Source organism: Phascolarctos cinereus, unplaced genomic scaffold, assembly GCF_003287225.1.
Source record: "Phascolarctos cinereus isolate Bilbo 61053 unplaced genomic scaffold, phaCin_HiC Scaffold_3;HRSCAF=262, whole genome shotgun sequence".
Taxonomy (NCBI): domain Eukaryota; kingdom Metazoa; phylum Chordata; class Mammalia; order Diprotodontia; family Phascolarctidae; genus Phascolarctos; species Phascolarctos cinereus.
This window is the reverse complement of record NW_027555736.1, coordinates 9,494,212-9,518,543: the sequence shown is the minus strand read 5'-3', so window position 1 is coordinate 9,518,543 and position 24,332 is coordinate 9,494,212. Positions and strand designations below refer to the sequence as shown.

At 47.2% G+C, this 24,332-nt stretch overlaps 1 protein-coding gene across 1 annotated transcript in view; it reads right to left on the bottom strand.

Annotated features, from left to right (window-relative positions):
• ADAM12 (ADAM metallopeptidase domain 12) overlaps positions 1 to 24,332 on the bottom strand; it is a 379,134-nt gene that overhangs the window by 9,409 nt on the left and 345,393 nt on the right. The window contains 4 exon segments of the mRNA XM_020973659.2: positions 1,418 to 1,548; positions 14,961 to 15,131; positions 22,263 to 22,371; positions 23,978 to 24,119. Of these exon segments, the coding sequence (XP_020829318.1) occupies positions 1,418 to 1,548; positions 14,961 to 15,131; positions 22,263 to 22,371; positions 23,978 to 24,119 (553 nt within the window).

Genomic DNA, 24,332 nt, shown 5'->3' with positions numbered 1-24,332 from the left:
CCTCACTCCCCAGCGTGGTTTCCTCCCCCTCTTCGGAAAACAGACATAAAAAAGAGTAGAGAGAGGGGAATGAGCATTATGAGGCACCTGCTATGCACCAGGCAGTGTGCCAAGCACTTTTCAATCCCCACAACAACCTGGCAAGGTAGCTGCTGTTATTATGCCCATTTTACAGTTGAGGAAATGGAGTTTAAGGGACTTGTCTAAGGTCACACAGCTAGTAAGTGTGAGGCTGGATTTGAACGTAGGTCTTCCTAATTCCAGGCCCGGCACTCTCTCTGCTGCACCACCTGGCTTGCTCTAGTCTGACAGGCTGGGTGTTTGCTTGTCAGAAGGACACTTTGTCTAGATTTAAGGCTGTTTGTGTAAGTCAGCTTACAGACAGGTTCCAGACATTCCTATGAGCTTCTAGCTTTTCCCCACTGGTTTATTCAGTGAGCGCCTCCCTCACCGCCCAGTTGGCGGCAACAAGCAGGTCCAGTGTCCTGGCTAAGGGGACTGTCCCTGCTGCAGATTCTCCATTTGTATTCATCGTGCTGCCTTTCATGTTGGGCCTCATCTGAGTATGCTGCCAGGCTGGTGCCAATTGGTCTAGGGCAGCTACTTGTCTGTGAGGAGGCCGGGCTGAGGGATGTCTGGCCCCTTCCACTTCCAGGGATCGCACGCTTGAAGAAAAGATCACATGGACGCTTACTAGCTGTGTGGCCCTGGGTAAGTCACTTAACCCTAATTGCCTAAAAATAAAATAAAATAATAATAATAATAATAATAAAGGAAAAGATAACATGGCATATTGGCAAGGGCTTTGGCCTGAGAGGCAGAAGCTCAGCCTGGGAGGGAGCTCTGTGACCATCTGGTCCACCTCGGGCCTGCATCCCTGAAGGGGTCAGCCAACCCCGCCCCGTCCCAAGGCAGCCCATCCTACTTCTGAACATCTCTAACTGCTCGGTCCAGCCGAACTTGGCCTCTCAGTGCCATTGCTTCTAGCTGGACCTTCTGGGGCCAGGTTGGTGAGAGTTCTGGATCCCCCACTTAATAGTCACATGGACATAGGCGATTCACTTGACTTTTTTGAGTGTTAGTTTCCTCATCTGAAAAATGGGTATAACGTTATTTTAACTGTTTTTACTCCCTCAGGAATGTTTGAAGGATGAAATGAGACAATGGGTGTAAAGTGATTTGTACCCACCAATTTGGCGAATGTAATTTGGGCTTGTTTTTTTATCACTGGTCTTTGGGATCTTGGAAACGCAGAGTAATAAACAGCTGATGTTCTCTATTTCTTAACTTGGCATCTTTGTTATAACTTTCCCATTAAACTGTCAGCACAGGATAGAATGGGCAAGCTTGGTTGGCAGAGTGCCAGTCTGGCGAGATGACTGAGAAAGAAAGTATTGAGGTGCTGGACAGAACCAACCTTGTGGGGATGATGCAGTGGCTGGCTTCCTGCTGCCCAGGCGCTCTCCTGGAGGCTTCCTGAAGCCGGCTGGCTTTGCTCAGAGGGTCTGCAGGCAAAGGCTTCTGGGGAGGGCTCGGCTTATGCATTCCCTGCAACAAACATTACATAGTCACATTATCCAGTAACCATCATGAACAATTGGAAGGGTAAGTACAGTGTTCTCAAAGGCAGCAGTTGTGAGGAAATCTTTGGGAGCTCTGGAAAGGAAAACAGTCACTTTCTCACCATTGTGTATTTTGTCTCCTACTTTACTAAAACACAAGAGAAGAGCTGATGGCACTTAGGTGGGCCAGGAAGGGGAAGTGAGGGCACTCCCTGTGCATATCTGCAGATATACTTCTTATCTTGTTATACAGAGTACATCTTATTCTAAGTAAATGTCCCTTTTTGCTGCTATGGGTCTTGTGACTGATTCTTCCGAATTTGGGGTCATTGCTGGGGCTTGGGGACAATGCACAAACAGATGATGGCACCGATAGGTTCTAGAACCTGAACGTGGCAGTGGGGTGCCACAGACTCATCTTTCCTGAGACCGCCAAAGGGAAGAAGAGCTCCAGGCCTCTGTGGAGGATGGACAGGGAGATGTGATCAAGAGTGGCCCAGAATGGGAAGGCCCTGAGGCCTGGTGCTCCTATCCACAGTCGTGGATCCATGCAGGTAACACCCTGGGACAGAGACTCTTCTGGGCCTTTCCAGCCTTACTGTGACAAGGACTTATAATGGCCCTAGGGAGAATGCAGGGAAAACACCTAAAATCACTGGTATTTCTTAAAAGGTAGAGAGGGCTTTCCTCTTTCCATCCCTCAGCCCTGACTGATATCTTTCCCAAGTTACCTAATACTGGCTGATTACTTGCTACCTGGGGCCTGGCCTCTCCATGACTCAGAGTAATGCTCTTGTAACACGCCCTGAAAATTCATGCAGGCAGCTCTGAGCATTTTCCCTGGCTGTCTCCCAGGCCTGGAATGTTCTCTCTCTTCTGCTCATCTCTGACCTCCCTGGCTTCCCTTTGTGGTTGCTCGATCATTTCAGTCACGTCTGACTCTCTGTGACCCCCTTTGGGGTTTTCTTGGCAAAGATACTGGAGTGGCTTTGCCCTTTCCTTCTCCAGCCCATTTTACAGATGAGGAAACTGAGGCAAACGGGGTGAAGTTACTTGCTCAGGGTCACACAGGAAGAGGTCTTCCTGACTCCAGGCCCGGTGCTCTGTGCACTATGGCACCACCTAGCTGTCCCCTTTAAGTCTCTATTAAAATCCCACCTTCTACGATAACACCTTCCTCAACCCCTCTTAATGATGCACAGGAGTGTCTTCTCTCTCTTAATTCACTTTTATTTATCTTGTATGTAGCTTGCTTTGTATATGTTTGTTGCCTCCCCATTAGACTGTAAGTCCCTAGAAGACAGGACTGCCTTTGCCTCTTTCTGTATCCCTGGTGCTTAGCACAGAGTGTGGTACATAGAGGCACTTAACAAATGTTTATTGAAGAGTTGCTCTAGAAACAATATGACAGATGGGGGCCTGGGACATGGAAAGGATAAATCGCTGCTCTGACTAACCAGGCTGGGGAGTAGACCGTGTGGTATGGCGCCAGGGTGCCAGCGTTGGAGTCAGAGAGCCTGAGTTCACCCCCAGCCCTTTCTCTGCCTGCCTGTGTGATCTTGGACAAGTCTCTCCTCCCCTCTGAGCTTCAGATTCCTCCTCTGTGAGATGAAGGGGCTGGACTAGGTGACCCTAATGCCCTGTCCAGTCTGAAAGCCAGAATCCTATGATCCAGTTCCTTAACCTACAGCTCTAAGAAACCTCCCCTCACTTCAGAACTCCTCCTGTCCTGGTCCTGCCCTCTCTGCCCTGGTCTGGCCCTCTCTGAGGCTCAGATGATAATGAAGTCCATGGGAGCTGTTATGATCCCCAAGCGAAGTAGTCTAGAGGGAGGAGAGAAGGGGGCCCAGGACAGAGCCTGGGAGGGCAGTGATACTTGGTGGGCACCAATCTGGATGAAGAGCCATCCAAGAAAACTGAGGAGTGTGGATGCGACGTAAATGACTTTGTAAAGAAAGCACTCCGTCAACGTCAACTGATTATTACCGTTGTCATTTGTGGGCTCTGGCATCAAACCACGGCTGATGCAAAGGCACTTGGGTAAAAACAGGTTAATTTCTGCATTAAGTCACTCTTCTGCCCAGGGTGGCTTACCAGCACAAGCACTCCTTCACATGAGCCTATTTCCTGCCCACTAGGAGGAACTGGCCACTGATCCCACGGGCCCAGCTGCAGCCTGGAGGCTTCCAGGAGCGGAAACCATGAAATGGCTCACCAAGGACCCGCAGTGCCAAGCGTCTGGGTCAGGGGGAAGGAGACAGAATTTCCATGAACTCTTCTTGTAAGCATACCTTCCCAGGAGGGCCCATGTAGGGCCATTGTCTCTAGAGGAAACACAGCATGACCGAGGGCAAATATATGGCAAGAAGAGGCCCTGGCTCCTCAGCAGAGCTCAGGCTCTGATTTCAGCTTTTACTTGAAAAATCACAGGCTAAGAGCTAGAGGGGATCTTATCCTCTCATTTTAAACATGGGGAAACTGAGGCCCCAGGAATTGAAGTGACATCTTCAAGGCCAGGGCAATTGGCAGAGCAAAGAATTGAAGGAAGATCTTCTGACTTCACATGCAATGCTCCTCATGGCCCATTCTTCCTTCCTTCCTTCCTTCCTTCCTTCCTTCCTTCCTTCCTTCCTTCCTTCCTTCCTTCCTTCCTTCCTTCCTTCCTTCCTTCCTTCCTTCCTTCCTTTCTTTTCTTTCTCTCTCTTTCTTCTTTCTTTCTTTCCTCCTCCTCCTCCTTCTTCTCCTCCTTCTCTTCTTACTCCTCTTCTCCCCCATCCCCACCTCAGCTCACTCACACAAAGCACAGTGTGGTCTAAAAACGTGGAGTCAAGAGCTTAAATCCTGCTTTGAACACTTAGTAATCATGTGCAAGGATCTGAACCTCTCAGAGCCTCGGTTTCCTCATTTGTTAAAAACAAAGACAATGATACCTACTCCATAGGGTTTTGTGAGGCTGACATGAGAGAGGTAAAACATAAATCCTGTGGCAGCTAGGTGGCTCAGTGGATAGAGCACTGGCCTTGGAGTAAGGATGACCTGAGTTCAAATCTGACCTCAGACACATAACACTCACTAGCTGTGTGGCTCTGGGCAAGTCACTTACCCCCAATTGCTCTCACCAAAAAATAACAAAACCAAAAACAAAACATAAATCCTCATATAAATCTGTAGATCAGCTCTTATTCCTCCCATTATTTATAAAAAATCAGCAGTCAGGAAACCACATCGCTGACCCCATCCTGCAATTCCTGACACCCTCCCCTCCAGCCCCATTCCATTTCCAAAATAGCCACAGAATTTTTGATTTGCAGTTTTCTTTGTTGCCTGCTTGGGTTTGTATCACAAAAGCTAAATATAACCCTGCGTTGGTCATCCTTGCCCATCATTTTAAAGAATTTTCCATTCTTATCAGTTTCCTCCTGCTTAAAAAATGCTGAATAAACAGATGTTGCTTATCAGAGCCCACCTGTGCCAGGAGGAGAGGTTGCAACAAAGGAGAATGCCCGAGATGCTGCAGATGTGCAGGAAGTCATCAGGCGCAGCGAGGGGGTGAAGGGAACAGGGTTTGCCTGTAAATGCTTGGTGTGCCTTTGACTGGGTGAGGAATCTAATGTGGGTGCCAGCAAAGGAAATGCTTTCAGTCTGATTTTAGGTGAAAACACCAAACACCCTCAACTCTTCTGTTTCAAGAAGCGATAAAACAGTAACATAATCTGTAGTTAGCAAACTGCACTGGGTTCCTTAGAAGGCAACATTCTGCACCTGGGGCACTGTTTTTTAAGTTTCAACTGACTCCTTACTCCCTCCCTTCCCTCCTTCCCTCTCTCCTTTTCTTCCTTCCTTCCTCCCTCCCTCCTTCCCACCTTCCTTCTTCAATTCTCTCCCTCTCTCCTTTCTTCCTTCCTTTCTTCATTTTTCATTCCCTTCCTTCCTTACTTCCCTCCACTTCTTCCTTCCTCTCTCCTTCCTCCCTTCCTCCCTCCTCCCTTCCATTCTTCCTTCCTCCCTTCTTCCCTCTGTCTCCTTCCTTCCTTCCTTCTCTCCCTCCCTCCTCCCTTCCATTCTTCCTTCCTTCCTTCCTTCCTTCCTTCCTTCCTTCCTTCCTTCCTTCCTTCCTTCCTTCCTTCCTTCCTTCTCTCCCTCCCTCCTTCCTTCCTTTCTTCCCTCTCTCCCTTCCTTCCTTCCTCCCTTCCATTCTTCCTTCCTTCCTCCCTTCTTCCCTCTGTCTCCTTCCTCCCTCCCTTCCTTCCTTCCTTCCTTCCTTCCTTCCTTCCTTCCTTCCTTCCTTCCTTCCTTCCTTCCTTCTCTCCCTCCCTCCTTCCTTCCTTCCTTCCCTCTCTCCCTTCCTTCCTTCCTCCCTTCTTCCCTCTGTCTCCTTCCTCCCTTCTTCCCTCTGTCTCCTTCCTCCCTTCTTCCCTCTGTCTCCTTCCTTCCTTCCTTCCCTCCTTCCTTCCTTGTTGTTCCTCCCCCTTCCCTCCCTCCTCACCCCCTCCTTTCATTCCCCCACTCTCCTCTCTGTCTGTCTCTCTCCATCTCTCTATATAAATGGAAAACAAAATAAACATCATTTTGAATACTGTAGATCCTGAATTTCCTTTTGCTGAAATATTCTGTTCTCATAAATTATAATTCCCTGGGGAGATTTTGTTTCTTTTGTCTGTAATAGATGCTTAACATACACTCAATATTCTTGTCATGTGAGTGACTTGGTCTATGATGCTGTTCAACCATCAAGCCCCGAGATGTTCCAACCAGTATTTCTGCCCCTGGTGTATGAATAACAACGAGGACCAGACACCCGCCGGTCAGTGGGCATTAGGACTGTTCTAGCCATTGGGATCTTCAGCCTTTTCTGAATGCGCCATTTGACTACGTGCTGTCCTGATCTCTCCATTATTCCAATGCTCCATGATTTCTGTCCCCTCCAACAATGCACGGCAGAGCCATCCCATGCATCTCTTGTTCCTGTCTTCCTGGCATCCACCATAGGGTGTCCACTGAACGGGCTGGGGCCTCCCTGAGCTTTCTTCACATTATATGGCTACCAGAGGACTGGTACTAGACTGTCCTTTGGCCCCCACTTCTTTCATTTGCCACTCAACTGACCCATCCCCACCCCCTCTTCCCATCTTATGTTCCTCTGATAACATCCTTAATAATATTTTTCCTGAGGGATTGATTCTTTCTTTGTAATGGGTTATGGCCTGCTCACGCCCACCATCTACCATTCGCCTCTCTATTTTTGGCCTCATGGTGAATAAATCGCTCTGTGGGAGTGGTCACCCAGAATCTGGCTCTCATCAGTCGCACACCTGGGGAGACAGGGCGGTGTAGTGAGTAAAACAGCGGGCTTGGAGTCCGGGAGACACAGGTTTAAAGGTGGCCTCCAATACTCCCTAGTGGTCACTAACTTCTCCCAGCCACACTTTCCTCCTTTGTAAACTGGGACTATGATAACAGCTGTTGTGAGGATCAAATGGGATCATACTTGCAGACCTTAAAGCACTACATGAAATGTTAGCTTTATTATCATTATTCCTGTGATCACTCCCAAGGCCGTTTTCAGAAGGCCCGTTGGCAGGCATTGTGACTAGGGTCTTGCAGCTCCCCCGAGGCCTGAGCTGCAGGGGCATTGAGAGAGAAGGGTCAATGGAAAGGACCGCCGCAGTACAACCAAAAGCGAAGGTGGCTAAATGAGAAAGAACGGCCTTGGGGTGAGGAAGACGAGGGAGAAGGCGCCTTTTTGGCTCCATTGCAGAGGCGCCAGGGGTGGCGGACGGTTCATGGCTGTGAAACTTGCAGATAACCTCAGATTTTTGAAATTAGTTTTGGTCCATAAAATGAAAAGAAAAATGGGGAAAAACCTCCTTGTGTAGACAGCTAAGTCTCCCAACCCCAGAGCACAAGGAGGGGCATCATAGTGTGCTCTAATTACTGCCCCCAAGCCTGTAGATGGAGCATCAGTGTCCCGGAATAATGAAGCTCAGGAAATTGTTTCTAAACCAGGACAAAAGAGAAAGCAGAGCTGGTATGAACAGTGTGACTGAGCTGGATTCAAACCCAGGTCCCTGGGCTTGTACCATTGCACCACACTGCTTCGTGTGCCTGGTGCTCAGCAGGGGCAGCTGGCTTTTAGATTTCTGGGGTTTTCCCATGGAAGATGCGTCCATTGACCTCACCACAGAGTAGCAGCCAGTCACTGCTCACCAGGATAATCAGAAGGGATTTTCCAAAGATTAGCTCTGGAAATAGTATCCTTAATCATCAGTGGCATCCTAACTTGAGCCATATCCCAGTGGCATGGACCGCTGCTGGGGTAAGGAAGCAAAGGCAAGATGGGCCAGGAAGAGCTGGGCTCAAATCTTGGCTGTCACACCTTGTGTGTCACTTAACATCCTTGGGCCTGGGGCAGCTAGGTGGCGCAGTGGATAGAGCTCTGCTCTTGGAGTCAGGAGGACCCGAGTTCAAAATCCAGTCTCAGACACATGACACCTACTAGCTGTGTGACCCTGGGTAAGTCACTTAACCCCAATTGTCAAAGCAAAAATCAAACAAACAAACCCACACCCAAAACCAAAACAGCCTTGGGCCCGCTTCCTCATCTGTCAAAGGCGGGGGTTGGGCCAGCTGGCTTTTTTGGGTCCTTTCTGGCACCATTTTGATTCTCTGATGCTCTGTTAGAATACTTGGGTTGGGGATGGAAATTGGGCTTTTCAAGGTCTCTTCTACCTCTGAGTTCTAGGAAATAATTCTCTCTTGCTCAAGTGTTCTTTCAACCATATCATGTTAGTCCATGCCCCTGTGACTACCAATTACCCTTCATTTGACAGCTCCCCTGATCCTGGACATCTGCCAGCTGACCTTTCTTTACCGGCCTTGATCTGGCATTGTTCCCAGGTCTATATGCTCCCCTTCCTCTTCCCTGTTAGAGTCAAACGAAATCCTAACATTTCCCAAGAAACAGGTCTCTTTGAAAAAGAGACAAAATCAACTTCATACAAAATGGTGTTCTATCAGGATTCTGTCATAGGAACCATAGTGTAGCCCTCAGGCATTTGAAAGATGCAGGTGAATATTCCAGGAGTGACACCTTGAAGAAGTATGACGAATTAGAGGGATGGGCCATTTATGAATCAAAGGCTACCCTCCCACACATCTGAAGAGTGCTGCCACTTGGTAAAATGCCCAAGAATTGCTTATCGATTGACATTTTAGCACAGCACATCTGGAGAACCAAATACACTGTTTTTGAGGAGGTAGGAAACATGTTTCTTAGATGTGACACTGAACAGATTTTTGTTTAAACTTCTAAACCAATTAATCACAGCAGCTTGCATAAATGATTTCGGTTAAGTAGACCCTGATATTGTAATGACACAAAAACATTCACTCGTTCTGTTTTCTGCCCCTGAGTCAAGAGTCTTGTATCCTGTCCAGGAATGCAGAATCTTTGAGCTGAAGGGCCCCTAGAGACCAGACCAACCAGTCCGAGTAGGATATCTGCAGAAAAAGAGATGGGAATGGCCCAGATGGCAAATTCTAGGCAAATCCAAGGAGTATAGCAAAATGAAGAAAAAATATGAAAATAATATTGGATTGGTTCAGCAAATTTTGCCTGTAGGTAAAGCAAGAGGCAAAGCTTGTGAGTATGGGGAATGGTTGAAGATGTGAATAACTGAGCTCCTTAGGACCGCTGCTTGAGGAGTTTTTAAACAACGGCTGATTGGGGGTTCAGCTCTTCCTGAGCCTGACTATCTCCTGGGAGGGCCACCAATGTCCAGAAGCATGATCCCAGGCCAGTGGCAGGAGGAGAGAGGAGGAGCCCCAGGCTTCAGTAATCTAGTAACTGATGGATCAACTACAGGTGAATTAGCATGGGTGCTTCTTACAATGATGCAAGAAACCAGACAAATGATGATGGGCCAGACTTGCACTCAGTGGTTTCAGTCCAGATTCTCCAGCCCTGGGCCATGGACCACATGACTGTGGTTAGGATGGTAACTCGTCCCTCTTTTATAGGGGGGAAATGAGGTTCCTAGAGGCTCTGTGACATCCTTGCTCATACAGTTAGGGCATGTTGGAGGCAAGATGCTCACTTAGGTCTTCCTGATTCTGAGTCCTAAACTTCTTCTACTTTGAATGCCTCCTTCACAAAAGCAGAATTCTAGGACCACACTGAATGCATTTCTGGTGTCAGGGGAAAGGGAACCTTGCTTGCTCAGTGATGGAGACCATCAGCTTCTCTGGGCCCATCACTCAGATGGGCACTAAACAGTCTGCTTACCTCCATTCAGAGAACAGGCAGCGTAAAGCCACCAGCCAGCTCCCCAGCTGCCATGAAGGCCAAGAGTCATCTATATTGAACGTGGCCCATCGCTGAGTGATGAGCAGTGCTTCTAGGAATTTCCCATGATGCTTTGCTCTCCCAGACATAGTTCTAAGCACTAGTCACATCAAGCCTGGGCTTCAGCACCCTCAACAGCTCCTGATGTCCAGCCTTCTTCACCTCCACTGTGTCCCATACTCAGGGCAAGGGAGCCTAGCCGTGCTCTCTCCCCCCTCAAATCATCTTCTCTTTGCCCATCTGCAGACTTCTTGTATCCCTCAGGAGAAAGTGAGCACCTGTTTGCTGGTTTTGGTTGAATATTCCTTGCACTGTCCTTGGCACACCTTAATGAGTGTTGGCTGTCATTGTCAGGGCCAAGGTCTTGCTCCGGACCAATGATTTCATCTGGGTAGGGAACTCTGGGTGAGGAAACTGTCTTCACTGATACAGACTGCCAACTTATCAATAATCTTAAGAGTTACCTGGGGACACTGGGAGGTTAAGGGACTTGCCCAGGGTCACACAGCTAGTATGTGTGAGAGGCAGGATTTGAATCAAAGTCTTTCTCTTTCTATCTGCTACATGATGCTGTCTCTCAAATACATTTTAAGTGACTTTACCAAAATATACCAAGCGACAAAAGATCCTCTGTTCTGGTTAGATCACACCTGGAGCGCCATGTTCAGTTCTGGACATTCCATTCAATTCCATTCAACAAAAATGTAGAAAGCACCTACTATGCACCATAGGGACACAATGGCAAAACCAAGACAATATCTGCCCTCAAGGAGTTGACGTGCACCTACTAATAGGACTGCAGCATGCACATACATATGTGTCTAAACAAATGTAAATACAGGTATACAAAGTCATTTCAAGGGAAGAAAAGGCTCACAACCGGGGGGTCGAGAGAGGTGGGGGTGGCACCAGAGCTAGGTTTGGAGGCAGCCAAAGATGCTAAGAGGCTGACGTGAGTCTCTTTGAGACTTGTCCAGAGGTAATGAGTTTAGAGAGGAATGTAGAGTGTGGGGGAAGGGAATGGGCTCCTTGGATTGTAGCCCGGAAGGTAGGAAGGGGAACCATGAGAAATAAGACTGGAGAGGTAGGTAGGAGCCAATGAAGGGCTTTCACTGCCAAGCTGAGGACTTTATGTTTTATTCTAGAAGCACAATTAAGTGCTTACTATGTGCTACCCACTGTGCTAAGCATTTCACAAATAGCACCTCGTTTTTTCCTCATAACAGCTCTGGGAGGTAGGTGCTACCTGCTTTACAGCAGGGGAAACCAAGGCAAACAGAGGTTCAGGAACTTGCTCAGGGTCACACGACTAGCAAAGGGCTGAGGTCGGATTTGAACTCAGGTCTTCCTGACTCCTGGTGCAGCTTTCTGTGTACTGTGACACCCCACTGGCTGCCCCCTAACATGGGGACAGAGGCTCATTCTGCTGCTCTGATCTGATTACAGGGTTTTACGATTGTGAGAAGCAAAAGAAGGGGTCTCTGGGGTTCTTGTCAGCTCTAACTCAAGGCTGCAGCTCTCGGGTTATTGAGGAGACGTGCTTGGAGAAGGGAAATACGAGATCCCAATGGAAGGTCTCTCCCTCTTTGGGGCGTGACAGGCCTTTTAGAAGCACAGGGCATCACCCAGTTTGTGCTCCCAGTCACGAGCTACCCTCGGCCCCTCTGAACACCTGCAGGAAATTAACTCCTGTTTTCAACCATGTTCTGAGAAAGGGCGAACACTGAGAGAGCTTAATCAGTATCATGTGGCCTGGATCTGGTCCAGACAGACACCAGCTTGGTGGATGGGATGGGGACATTCAATTCCTGATGCTTAAAAGGCAAACATCATTCCAGAAAAAAGGGTGGGGGAAGAAGAAGAGGAGGAAGAAGAAGGAGGAGGAGAAGGAGGAGAAGGAGGAAAAGAAGAAGACAGAAGAGGAGGAGAAGGAGGAGGAGGAAAAGAAGACAGAAGAGGAGGAGGAGGAGGAGGAGGAGGAAGAGGAGCAAGAGGAGGAGAAGGAGGAGGAGGAGGAGGAGGAGGAGGATATAGCCATTGGTTGGATACTTGGGGTAATGCCTGGAAGAAGGGTGGTGCCTTCTACAGAACTGGAGAAGTCTGGAAGAGAGGTAGGTTGGGTGGGGAGAAGATGACAAGAAGTTAGATAGTAAGATAAAGACAAAAAGATAATAACAAAGCTGGTTTGAGATATACTGAGTTTAGATAACAAGGACATTTACTTCAAAATGTCTAATGCACAGGTGGTAATACAGGACTGAAGGTCAGGGAGAGGTCAGGGTTTGCTATGTAGATCTGGATGCCATCTGTAGAGAGATATCTCTGTATCTCTGTAGAGAGACACATATGAAGTCCATGGGAATGTATGAGGTTACCAGATCAGAGAGTGTAAAGATAGAAGAGAAGGTCCAAGACTGAGCCTTGGGAAACACCCACAATTGGGGGGTTTGATTTAAAGTCAGAAAAAATTGAGTCAGAAAAAAGTAAGATGAAGCAGTCAGACAAAGTAAGAAGGAAAAACAGAAGAGAGGTGTGTCATACAAATCCAGAGAAGAGAGAAAGCAGGACAACAGGGTGGTCAATAGTGTCAAATGGAGCAGAGAGGTCAAGAAGCATTAAGCCTGAGAAAAGATCATCTGATCTGGTAATTCAGAGATCAATGGTATCTTAGAGAGAGCAGTTTCCATTAATTGATGATCAAATCTGGAGCCAGATTGCAAATGGTTGAGAAGAAAGCAGAGACCACAAACATAGTTACCTTTTTCCTAGACATTGTTTGAGGAAAAAGAAGAGAGATCCAGGATGAGAGTCTGAAGGGATGATAGGGTCTAGTGATTGTAATATGAGGATGGAGGAGACTGGCATATTTGAAGAGATCAGAGGAAGAACCAATAAACAGGGAGAGATTAAAGGTTAGAGGGAAGCTGAATGAGGAGGCACTATGCTGGAGAAGACAGAAGGGGGCTGGTCCTTGTTACATGCAGAGGGGCTGGCTCTGGTGAGGAGGCCACCTTGTTATCAGGGACCGGAGGGAAGGAGGAGAGAGTTGTCAAAGCAATTTGAGATGAAGGGAAAGGTAGGACCGCCCTATGGATGACCACTTCTCTCAGATAGTGCCACAGCTGAAAGAATAGTGAGAAAGGGAGATGCAGGAGGCCTGAAGAGAGAAGGTGTGGAATGGCCTCTGGGCAGAATGGGATGGAGAATAAATTAGTGTCAAGTAAACCCCCAGCCTCATCTGCCTTGTTGCAAAATATAAAAACTGGCAGTAGACCCAGTCTTCTTTATTGCAAGACCTCTCAGTAGCATATGAGTAGGAGAAGAGGAGGAGGTGATGGGAATAATTCAGGATTGAGGCTTGTCAAAGTATAAGTGGCATCAGAACAAGGGAGTTCTAATGAGTGAGGGATTGGAGAGGAGAGGGAGGTGCAGTGTCGAACTGTGTCACATCAGCTGAGATTGGGAAAGGAGGGAAGTGAAGTCAGAGCAGGAGGGGATGGCCTGGGAAAATCCTGAGAGGTGGACAGACCAGAGGTTGGCTGAAGATGAGGAGCAGAGTTGGGAGGGGTGAGGCAGAGCTCATGATCACATCGAGGTTCCAGAGTTTTTGATGATGGAGGAGGAACAGCTGTGTGTGATGGCAAGCTCCAGGGGCTATAGACATGAGGGTCGGCCCCCTGTGGGTGTGCTGAGGTGAAGGGGAGAAGTAGGTTGTGGTGTTTAAGGGGGGGTTAGAATGCTTGGGGGAACATGAATATGCATTGGCCAATCAACACATGTTGAAATCCTTTACAACAAAGGCCAATATTGTGAAGGAAGAGAAGACAGTGAGACCTGAGAAAGGGGCTTCTCCCTTCTGAGCTGGGGGCCAGCAGATGACCAACACCAATTTGGATGGGAAAGGGGGAGGCTGTAAATGGAGGTTCAGAGCAAAGAGTATCATGACCCCTCCTCAGGACAAGTGTGAAAGGGGGCATGAGAGAAGGTCTCCCCAGTGCTGGAGAATCAGAACTGAGGCGTTTTCTAGGGGGAAAGCAGGTCTCTGTGAGTGTCAGAAGGCTGAAGGCACCTAAGAGGAAAAGGGCTAAAATGAAGGGAAGTTGTTAGTTTTGAAAGGGGAATTCCAAAGGCAATATTGAAAAGGTGGGTAGTGTGGGGGTGGGGTGTGGAAGGGCTAGGGTTGAGGAAGATGGGAATGAGAGAGCGGAAGGTGGAGAATGGGAGGTGGTCTGGTTTACTCTTAGGCAGCCAGTGATGGCAGTGATTAAATATCTATGCCATTGGGAGCACAATAGACAGAGTGGGTTTGCCAGATGTAAAGGGTAGCAGGGGGTGGGAACAGCTCCCAGTCTTAGGGGCTGCACCTTAGAGTCTTAGCAGGAGTCCACACCCAGGGAGCAGCATGATCAGGGTGGGCCTGGAGCTGGATTCTCCTCTTCACTCTCTACTTCCCATCACATTCCCCAGTGCTTCTCCTTGACAGAAAGGATTTGACTCATCTTTTGACTTTATAGTCTCAGGACCTAGCATGGGGGCCTGGACAGAGATGCTCAACAAACATTCATTGTCTTGAATTGGACCACAGCCCTTAGCACTCTCACCAGGCCTCACACAGCCTGGTATTTGCACCTTGCTAATGTACCACCACGTGAGGTCATATATTATAGTTATTTGTGTCTGTGTCTCATCTCCCTCCTGGACTCCATATTTCATGTCTCATCTACATTTTCTTTGTGGCTGCTCCCACAGCTGGACCAGTGCTTGGCAGACAGTCGGTGCTTACCAAGTGTCGTTGACTGATGCCAGGTTTCACCGCAAATGCCTATAAATCCCTAACAAGGGAAAGCAACCTGCAGCGTAGCAAATGTCCTAATCAGGATAACCTGAGACTCTAGAAGCTGAAATAAAAGAAAAATTATTAACCAAGGGTAAACTAGTAACCTGTGTTTGCAAGCTCACTGGAAGTGGGCAAGAGACACACAAGACAAGGCATTATTACATTAACTTCTCAGTTTTAGAAATAATGAAACATAAAGCAGCAAGTGTGGGCCTACCTGGGCCTGTCTGATTGGAGGGTTGGCTGGGAGGGGTCTCACGGGCACGTTGTGATGGCTGGGTCCCTGATGAAGGGGCACCAGGAGGCGAGGAGGCAGAGAGTCAAGGGTCTTGACTGGGTTGCTGATATCGATATTTTGATACTTTGGTAATCTTCTGCAATTCTCCTTCTGCCCAGGCCAGAACAAAGGAATCACAAAGTTAGGGTGACATTGTTAATATATGGCAGCAGGAGGTGTGGCTGATCGCCTAGGATCAGGGAGGAGTTGGGGGTGGGTGAATATGGAAGGAAGAGAGGTAGGACAAAAGCCCACCAACTTTATTTAGAAGGGCAGGCTAGAGAGTCCTAGACTTGGTGTCAGGTTCCTTTGGGTTAGTTAGCGTAGGACACAGCACAAAGATGGCTTTCAACATTTCCTTCCAGAAACACTTGAACACTGTGCTGCAGAGGAAGTCTTAGGTTGGGAACTGGAGCCAATTGGAGCCCCAGCTTGGGGCCAAGTTGGGGAGGAGCTCATGTGACATACAATCACCAAGGGTTGGGGGGTAGAGGAGGAAACGCGTCCTATTTAACTATTTCTGTTGAGTCATTTCAGTCGCGTCTGACTCTTCAACCCTATTTGGAGTTTTCTTGGCAAAGATCCTGGAGTGGTTTGCCATTTCTGTCTCTAGCTCATTTTACAGATGAGGAAACTGAGGCAAACTGGGTTAAATGACTTGCCCACAATCACACAGATAGTAATTGTCAGAGGCTAGGTTTGAACCCAGGTCCTCCTGATTCCAAGGCTGGCACTCTATCCAATGAACCTCCTAGCTGCCCTATTTCTAGCTAGTGGCTAAATTCAATGGTTTCTATGCTGCTAGGCAGCTGCTGTCAGCACTGCTGAGAGACAGCCTCCTCATCCTAGTTACATCAATCTAGTTAGGTTCTTCTGAACCTGTCTTGAAGAATGAAAAGACAAGAGAACATAAAGTTGAGATAAATGGATAAGTCTAAGGATTGGTGCTGGGATGGGCCTCAGAAAATATTCAAATAAATGACACAGTTAGAGTACATGACAAAATATCTAAGTTGATAACAAGCTGTTATTCACAAAGAAATGCCAAGCTGATTGGGATAAAATCAGGATAATCTCACTAGGGTGTGTGAATAGAGACAGAGGCAATGGCTGAATAACAATGTAGGCAAACACCAACATTTTTGCACACACTAGACAAAATGATCCATGTTATGCTCACAAGATCATGACTTTGGAATCCCTTAGCCCCTCAGGCTGCTCCCTGAAGGCATCTGCTCAAAGTGTAGCAGAGACCAAAAAGGATAAAGAAAGATGAGGCACTCATCTTTAGGGATCAGCGCTCTGGGTTTTCTATCACTTTAAAGTTTCCAAAGCATCTTTCTCACAATGTCCTGCCTTGTGGGGGCTGTAGTACAAAGACAACCATCCCAATTTTCAGAACCATATTAGAAACCAAAGAGAAATCAAGATCCTGTGTTTGGATATCCTGTGGGACAGAGCACCTGCAATATTGTGTGCAGTTCCAGTCTAAGAGGTCCAGAGCAGGGTGACAAAGATGATACAAGGAGACAGAGAAATGAAGGAGACCAGGACACCTCCTTTCCCTTTTCCCCCACTTTTGAAAGATGAAGGCTAGGAGAAGATATAATATAATAGAAAGAAAAGGATAACATGGATTTAGTCACTTAATCCCAGAATCCTAGATTCTAATAGAACATAAGCTTTTTGAGGGCAGGAAATGTTTCACTTGTATCTTTGTATAAGGTACTGTTCCTTTAAGGTATTGCCAGCACTCTTATGGATTAGTTTAGTGCTGAAAGGGGTAGAAAAAGTACTTTTGCATAAAGAAAATGAAGTTAATTTGGAAGGAGTGTCATGTGTTACCACTGTCATAGATGAAAAGTTTCATGTGTGATCGGAATAGGAAAATAACTTTGGTTTAATTCAAAAACTACTAAAATCCATTTGTAAAAACACCATTGTCAGATCATCAAATTTGAGCAGTTTGGGACTGAAAGTAAATTGTAACATAAACATAAAGACTTAAATTCCCTTGTAAAGGATGTAGAATGATGCTTTGCAGGCAGACAGTGGTGGTTTGAAGGAGGCAGAGAAATCACTTCTATTTATTAAAAACTGATAAGAAGTGAGTACAAAGAAAAGTTTTCAAAGACAGTCTGTGATAGAGGAACATTTTACAAGGCATTGTGGTCCTTTAGTGGCTCCTCATTTGCCTATGATTGTGATAACCCTTAAGAAGGTAAAATTCACAAAATGAAAAAAAAATACATATAACTGTCTGGAGAGGAAGAAATGATTGAATACAGATTGTTTATTTTATTGGAGGGATTTGATGAGCAGGCACTGAGAACTAAGGGGCTCTGATTTAAGCCATTGAAAGAGTGTGATGAAGGGGTTGAAGAAAACAGCAGAAGTTTTTAAATCAGCTGTAATGGAGCTAATTAAAGCTACTTGAAAAAACCAATAGCAAGATCATCCAATTAAAAGAAAGATTTGATTTAGCTACTGGTTTTTTTATTGGCTGAATAAAGACCATAACTGCTTTGCTAAATTGGAAGAAGAGCTTCTGGTCCAGTTACTGCCCTTTAGCAGCAGCCAGGGCGGAGAGAAGTGAAACCTCTCAGAAAGACCTCACGCTCTTGCCTGCCCTCTTTGAGAAGGAAAAGGAGAAAGGGGAAAGACAGGTTTTGTAACTGCTTTGCTGTACTGGAAGAGATGTTGGGTTCTAATTAGATAATACAGAATCCTGGCGCTGGAAGAGCGGGTCAGACTTCTTTTCCTTTTCCCAAGAGCCAACCTGAGTTGTTTTGCTAGGAGCTCTGAGTGGTACAGTCTGATCAGATGATACATCTCATTTATGAGTGGATAGCTAGTTGAGTTTGTATATATTGAGCAGAGAACCAGCCTGATGAGCTGTGCAGATCCATGGCTTAAAAGGAATGGTTAGTGAATTCAGTAGTGTAACACTTTTCCAACACCCTTTTCAAGGTGAATGACAGTTGAAAGAGCTTGTACGTGCTTTCTTCGTTTGAGAGTAAAACCCAACTGGGCAGTGGTGAGGAGCGACGGACCAGCAGTTGGTAGAGAAGCAAACTTGTGTCACGCAGACGCTCTTGAGTGGACTAATGCCCCCTGAGCCTGCCATCCACATGTGTGAGCTAGCTTGAGAACACGGGTTTTCCCCCCTTTCCTTCCTTCCTTCTTCCCTCCTTGTTTCCTTGACAAACTTCTGCTAGTGTGTGGCCATTCTCCTCCGCATACACTGAATGCCCCAGTGGGAGGGCATGACCCTAACTCACAGCTTTAGGTGTGGATTGTGACATAGCTACTATTTTTACATTTTCTTTCATGTATGAACAGCTGTGAGGTTCTTATTTCTTTTGCTTCATTATTAAAATGATTGTATTTCACATTGAAAAGTCATCAGTGGTTCATTTGTGGCACCAGTGGGTGCTTGAATGCTAATGGAGTGAATAAGGGGAGTCTATTCCTCTCAACAAGGTTGGCCACCCCTAAGCCCCTGAGAAAGCTTGAGTAGAGCTTTGAAGCCATCCATGCCTGTCTTGTGTCCCAGAAATGAGTTTGGAATGGGAGACCATGGCCTCTCCTGGATGATAGTAATCTCCAAAGGGTCAGAATGTCCTCTAAACATCCTTTCTTTTTTTAAATGCCATTGACCACCTAGGAGCTTATCTACTTATTCTTCTTGAACTTTTCTTAGGCTTCCTTCTCTGGGAACCTAGACCTGCCAATGTCTACCAATACTGTCAATAAACATTTATTGTATGCCAGGTACTGTGCTAAGCTCTGGGGATATAAACAAAGGCAAAAGATAGCACCTTCTCTCAAGGACCTTAAATTCGAATGAGGAAGACAATATGCAAACAATGTGTACAAAAAGTCCTATAAAGGATAAATTGGAAATGATTGAGGAGGAGCCAGAATAAAGGGTGACTGGGGAAGGCTTTGTGTAGAAGATGGGGCTTAACTGGGACTTGAAGAAAGCCCGGGGAAGGACAGAGATGGGAACATAGCGCTGCCGGTGCTTTTGAAATGCCTGCTGATTGACTGGTTTTCACACGTGTTAATTGTTCTGAAAAGAGCGTGAGTTTCATCAGAGTTGTGCCTGTTCTGATTCTGTCTTTGTACCTCCATCTCCTAATCCCACACCCGATGGGCACATAAGAAATGCTTGACGAATGGATGATTTGTGTCTTTGAATATGCGGTGCCAACTTGCTCAGTGCCAATGGACAGAATGGAAACGAATCAGAGCCAGGAGGCCCCCAGTTCAGAAGAAGGTAATTTATAGAAGATAAGAGGGAATACTGATGTATATAGCACCACCCTGAGCAGGCCCAGAGGGGAAGAAGAAAGCTTTAAAATGAAACAAGAGATAAACTCATGAGTAATCAATGGTATTTAAAAAAGAAGTCTCAGGGTGCTTGGGAGATAGTCTGTCCTTTTAGAGCTTGACACCACCCAGGCAAGGCTACGTTCTCCCATTACAAACTTGTTTTCTGGGACACAGTATGGGCACGGAGGACTTCAACAGTGTGGAGTTTCTTAGCCTTGTGTTTTGGGTGAGGGGGTAGCTAGCTAGTTATATATAATTATGTAGAGTCATAGACTCAGAGTTGGAATGGACCATTCAGACATCATTTAGTCCCCTCCTTGCATGTTACAGAATAAGCTGGAGCCCAGAGAGGGTAAATGACTTGTCCAAAGTGACACAGTCAACCAAGACCTGGCTACTACCAGGAATCCAGCCCCGAGGTCTCGCAGCCACACTCTGCTGTCAATTTGGTACGACTTAAAACATCTGACCAAAGAGAGAATGGGACTGACACCTCTGATGGAAACTGAATCTCTGCAATCCTTCCCAATTTGGGGATGAGGCCACGGTGAGGGGGGGTAGTTTATTGACTTCTATATCATTTAAGGTAACTTAATTTAATAACGTAATGATTTCTCCCGGACATATAGTTAATAGTCAATCTAGAGCTCTTTTTGATACACCTAGCTCTCTCTCCTGCCAAGCCTTTAAGAAAGAAGTGTTGCTGAAGTAAAAAATTGGATGGAGGTTCTAATACAGCCGTCATTTAATTCAACATTTGTGATAATTTGATAACAAATAATCCCTATTAAATCTAACACTTACTAAGTACTTGCTATGTGCCAGCTACTGTCCTTGGTGTTGGGCAGACAAGGACAAAAGCAAAACAGCTCCTGCCCTCAGGGAGCTTCCATTCTATTGGGGGTGTGGAAATGGACAAACTCCAGAGGCTTTTCAGGTCTTGACTCACTTCTAAGTTTTAATAGCTTTTTTTTTTTTTTGCCTTTTGGTGAGGCAGTCGGGATTAAGTGACTTGCCCAGGGTCACACGGGTCTTAAGTGTCATGTGTCCAAGGCCGGATTTGAACTCAGGTCCTCCTGACTCCAAGGCTGGAGCTTATCCACTGCGCCACCTAGCTGCCCCTAAATTTTAGTAGCTTTAACCATTTAACACTCCCCAAAGGCTTGAGGGACACCCTGCCTGTGCAAAGAAATCTCCATAGGGACAGAGCACTAACAATGGGGGGAGGAGGGATCAGGGGTGGCCTCGTGTGGGAGGCCTGTCTCCTAGGCTTGGAAGGAAGGTGGGGGTGCTCCCAAGATCACACTGGCCCTCACTGCCTTAGCAGAGAGTGGGATTGCTAGAGCGGCCCTGGGTGAGTCACCCCATTTTCTTTCTCATGCTTTCAGGGATGACTTCTTCCAGCTTCTCCACTTCCTGGTCCATCCTTCACAGAGCTACCAAAATCCTGTTCTTACAGCACATGTGTGACCACGTCAGTCCCTCACTTAGGAATTTTCAGTGGCTCTCTGTTGCTTCTGGGTTAAAAGACAAAATCCTTAGCAGCTCTGTAGCATAAGTTCCTCACAAGCTGGTTCCTGCCTAAGCCTTATTGACCATCATTCCCTTTCACATGTTAATGTTCCAGCTAAAGTGACCTACTTTTGTTCCCCAAATTCCAAATTCTTTCTCTTACTCACCCCCATACCTTTGCCCATGGGGGCCTTCCCTCTTTTCACTGTCACCTTTTATAATCCTTACCTTCCTACAGGGCTCAGCCCAGATGCCCCCTCCTAAGGGAAGCCTTTCTTGATTTCCCTGAGTGGTTACTGCTCTTCCTCAAATCATCTGGTACCTACTTCTTTATTCACCTCTATTACACACCCTCCCACCCTAGCAGAGGGCAGAGCTGTTTCATTTTTGTCTTTGTCTCTCTAGCACTCAGTGCCTGGCACAGTTGGTGGTTAATTAATGTTAACTGCATGAAATGATTGGCCAAGAGGGCTGAGTCCCATCCATCACCTGCTTAGCCCCCTACCCTCCACCCAGGGAGAGCCGGGCCTGACTCAGGTGCTTGCCTCCCTCATACATCTGTGTCAAGACCCTGATTGATTCCCAGCCCCACACCATGTTTGCAGAAAGACCAGTGGGTAAACATTTAACTGACAAAGCCTTGGACCCCAGATCTCCTTCTAAACCAAAGATCAGATGCTCCATGGTATTGGGCTGTGACTGCAGGCAGAGTGATGGATTATGGAAGCACTGAGGAAGAAGGACAGGAGAAGCAACTTCAGGGGTCCAAGGGGCTCCCCCTGCCAAGGTGAGCTGGTGCCTTCTCTACATCTAAAAGCTTGAGGGGGCTGCCCGAGGCACTGAGAGGAGCCGCAGAGAGCTATTTGAAGGCTAGACCAGAAACGTCCTCCTTCCCCTGAGGAGCTCTCCACTAACCTGCCTGGCTTCTTCACAAGCTGAAAATGCCCTCCCCGGGGTGATGTGGGGTGGAATTAGGGTCCTGATTCCATGTGGGGATTGAGGGGTCTTGGGTGCTAATAAGTGCTTCTGTACTTTAAAGGTAGTAAGAGGACCCGAGTTCAAATTAAGCCTCAGATGCTTTCTAGTCATGTGACCCTGGCAAGCCACTTCACCTATGTTTGACTCAGTTTCCTCAACTGTAAAATGGGATAATAACAGCACCCATCCCCCCCAGGGCTGTTGTGAGAATAAAATGAAATAGTCTGTGTGAAGTGCTTAGCAGAATGCCTGACGCATAGTAGGCACTATACAAACAGTGATTCCCTTTCCCTTCTTTTGCCTCCTCCCACCCCAGGAATGACCTTGCTGGCAGTGACATCCACACTGTCCCTGGACCTCCTTTCTGTTCAGTCCCCAAGCCTGGCAATGCCCTGGTGCCTTTCATGTGCTCACCTTTGGCATGTAGGTGTGTGGGGGCTTTCTGAGCAGACCGTGGCTGGGGTTCGTGGTCCGGGGATGGTTTGGCTCCGTGACGCCGGACGGCCGAGTGGGACTCACACACCTGGAAAACAGGGCCAGTCCGTGCTGATCAGAAGCTTCCGAAGGCAATTTCCTAAGGTCTCCTTTGGGTGTGGTGGGAAGGGTTTTTCTCTCCTTTTCTTCACGCAGTATGGTAAACACTCAGAGTGAAAATGATCTCATACTCTTCCAAGATTAAAAATAAATATGGATTTTTAGGAAGCCGCTAGTCTGTGAAATGAGTTCTGCCATGCCTGTGAGCACGGCTTCATAACTCCCCAGAGACTACCCTAATGAAGCTGATGTTTAAGCAGTGATGACCCCAAATGCAAAGGGGTTTTCTCTCTTCGACGGGTTTAGGTCAAAGGCCATTTCTGGTGATGAACATATTTCAAGCAAATGAGAAATCAAGACCAAACACACACACACACACACACACACACACACACACACACACACACACACACACACACACACACACATATATATGAGACTCCCAATTAACTTAAGGGGATGCAAAACCCAACCCAAAGATTTTCATCAAAGGCAACATGCTTATTTCAGCTTGGGTCAATAAGTAGGTGCAGGGGACAAGAAGAGGGGCTGTTGACATGGCTGTGACCTGAGAGAACACTTCTGAAAACCTGCCTGGTGACAAAGAAGCCCGTTGTCCAGAACAGACAGAGAAGCCAGCCTGGCGCTTTCCACTGAGGAAGAGTAACCATCTTCTCACCCAGGAGGAGAAGCTTGTCTGGGAATGCCAGCCTCCAAATGCTTCACTGGCAGGCCCTAGAGGCCGTGTGCTGCAATTTCTACCTGACCAAGGAGCCCTGCAACAGCCAGGGGACCAGGGAGTGTGACCTTCCCTCTGCTAGAAGACCTGCGGCTTGCGGGAGCCCAGCACCTCAACAGAGGCGGTTGTCTAGGCTCTGCCTGAAGACCTCCCAAGGCAGCTCCCTGCCCGTTGAGACAGATGTCCCATGTCAGGGAGCTGTGCCTTTCTCTGAGCTACATTTTCCTCTGTTCTTTCCACAAATAATTGCTCCTAGACTTGTCCACTGGGGACCAGTCTTCCTCACAGCAGCCCTTTAAATTTTTGAAGCCAGCTCTTCTACCTCCCCTGCCACCCAGAGACTTCTCTTCTCCAGGTTAAGGACCCCCAAGCCCTTCAATGTCAATTGCAAATATGCAGGATGGGAAAGTCATGGTCAGCCACCATCCCCGTATGACAAAAGAGGGCAGAATTAGCAGCAATGGGTGGGAGAGGGAAATCTAAGATTCTGGGAGTGAAAACACTTCCTAATAATTGTTCCAAAATGGGAAAGGGCTTGTCTTGGGAGGAGGTGAGCTTCCCAACACTGGAGGACTCCTGGTTTTGGAGGGGATCCTGGTTCAGGTGAAGGTTGGAGCAGGGGTATTGGAGGGCCCTTCCAGCTCGGAGATTCTATGTGAGAAGCTCTCCTTGTATGCCCCCGGTCTCTAGGCCCTCCCTGCTCTAGGCATCCCTCTCTGGATGCTCTTCCCTTATGAACATTTCTCCTCAAACATAAGCTCTCACACTGAACAGGTGAGGCCCCAGAGGGCTCTGACCAGAGCAGCTCTCTCCTGTCTCTTACTAGAGAGGTCAGGAGGGGATTGACTCAGGGTACCTCAGTTTTTCAATCGTTGTCTTTGTCTTCTTGTTAGTAAAGAGCAGCCGGATCAGGGTTTTCCTCTTGAGATACATGACCAAGCCAGCAGCCAGAAGGCAGAGGAACGTCACCGGGATGCCCACAGTCAGACCTCGCTTATCTGAAACGAACGCCATGGGCCTTCTGTCAGGAGGCCATTATAATGAAATACATGATGTGTCAAAAATGTGACATTTACAGCACAGCCCACTTGAAAGGAACCTGCAGAAATGAAGTTAGTAAATCACGCCGCGGAGGCCAAAGAAATTAGTCTCAGAGTCATGTTTAACTTCAATCTCCACTCTCATCATTCACTCCTGACAACTCTGAAGAA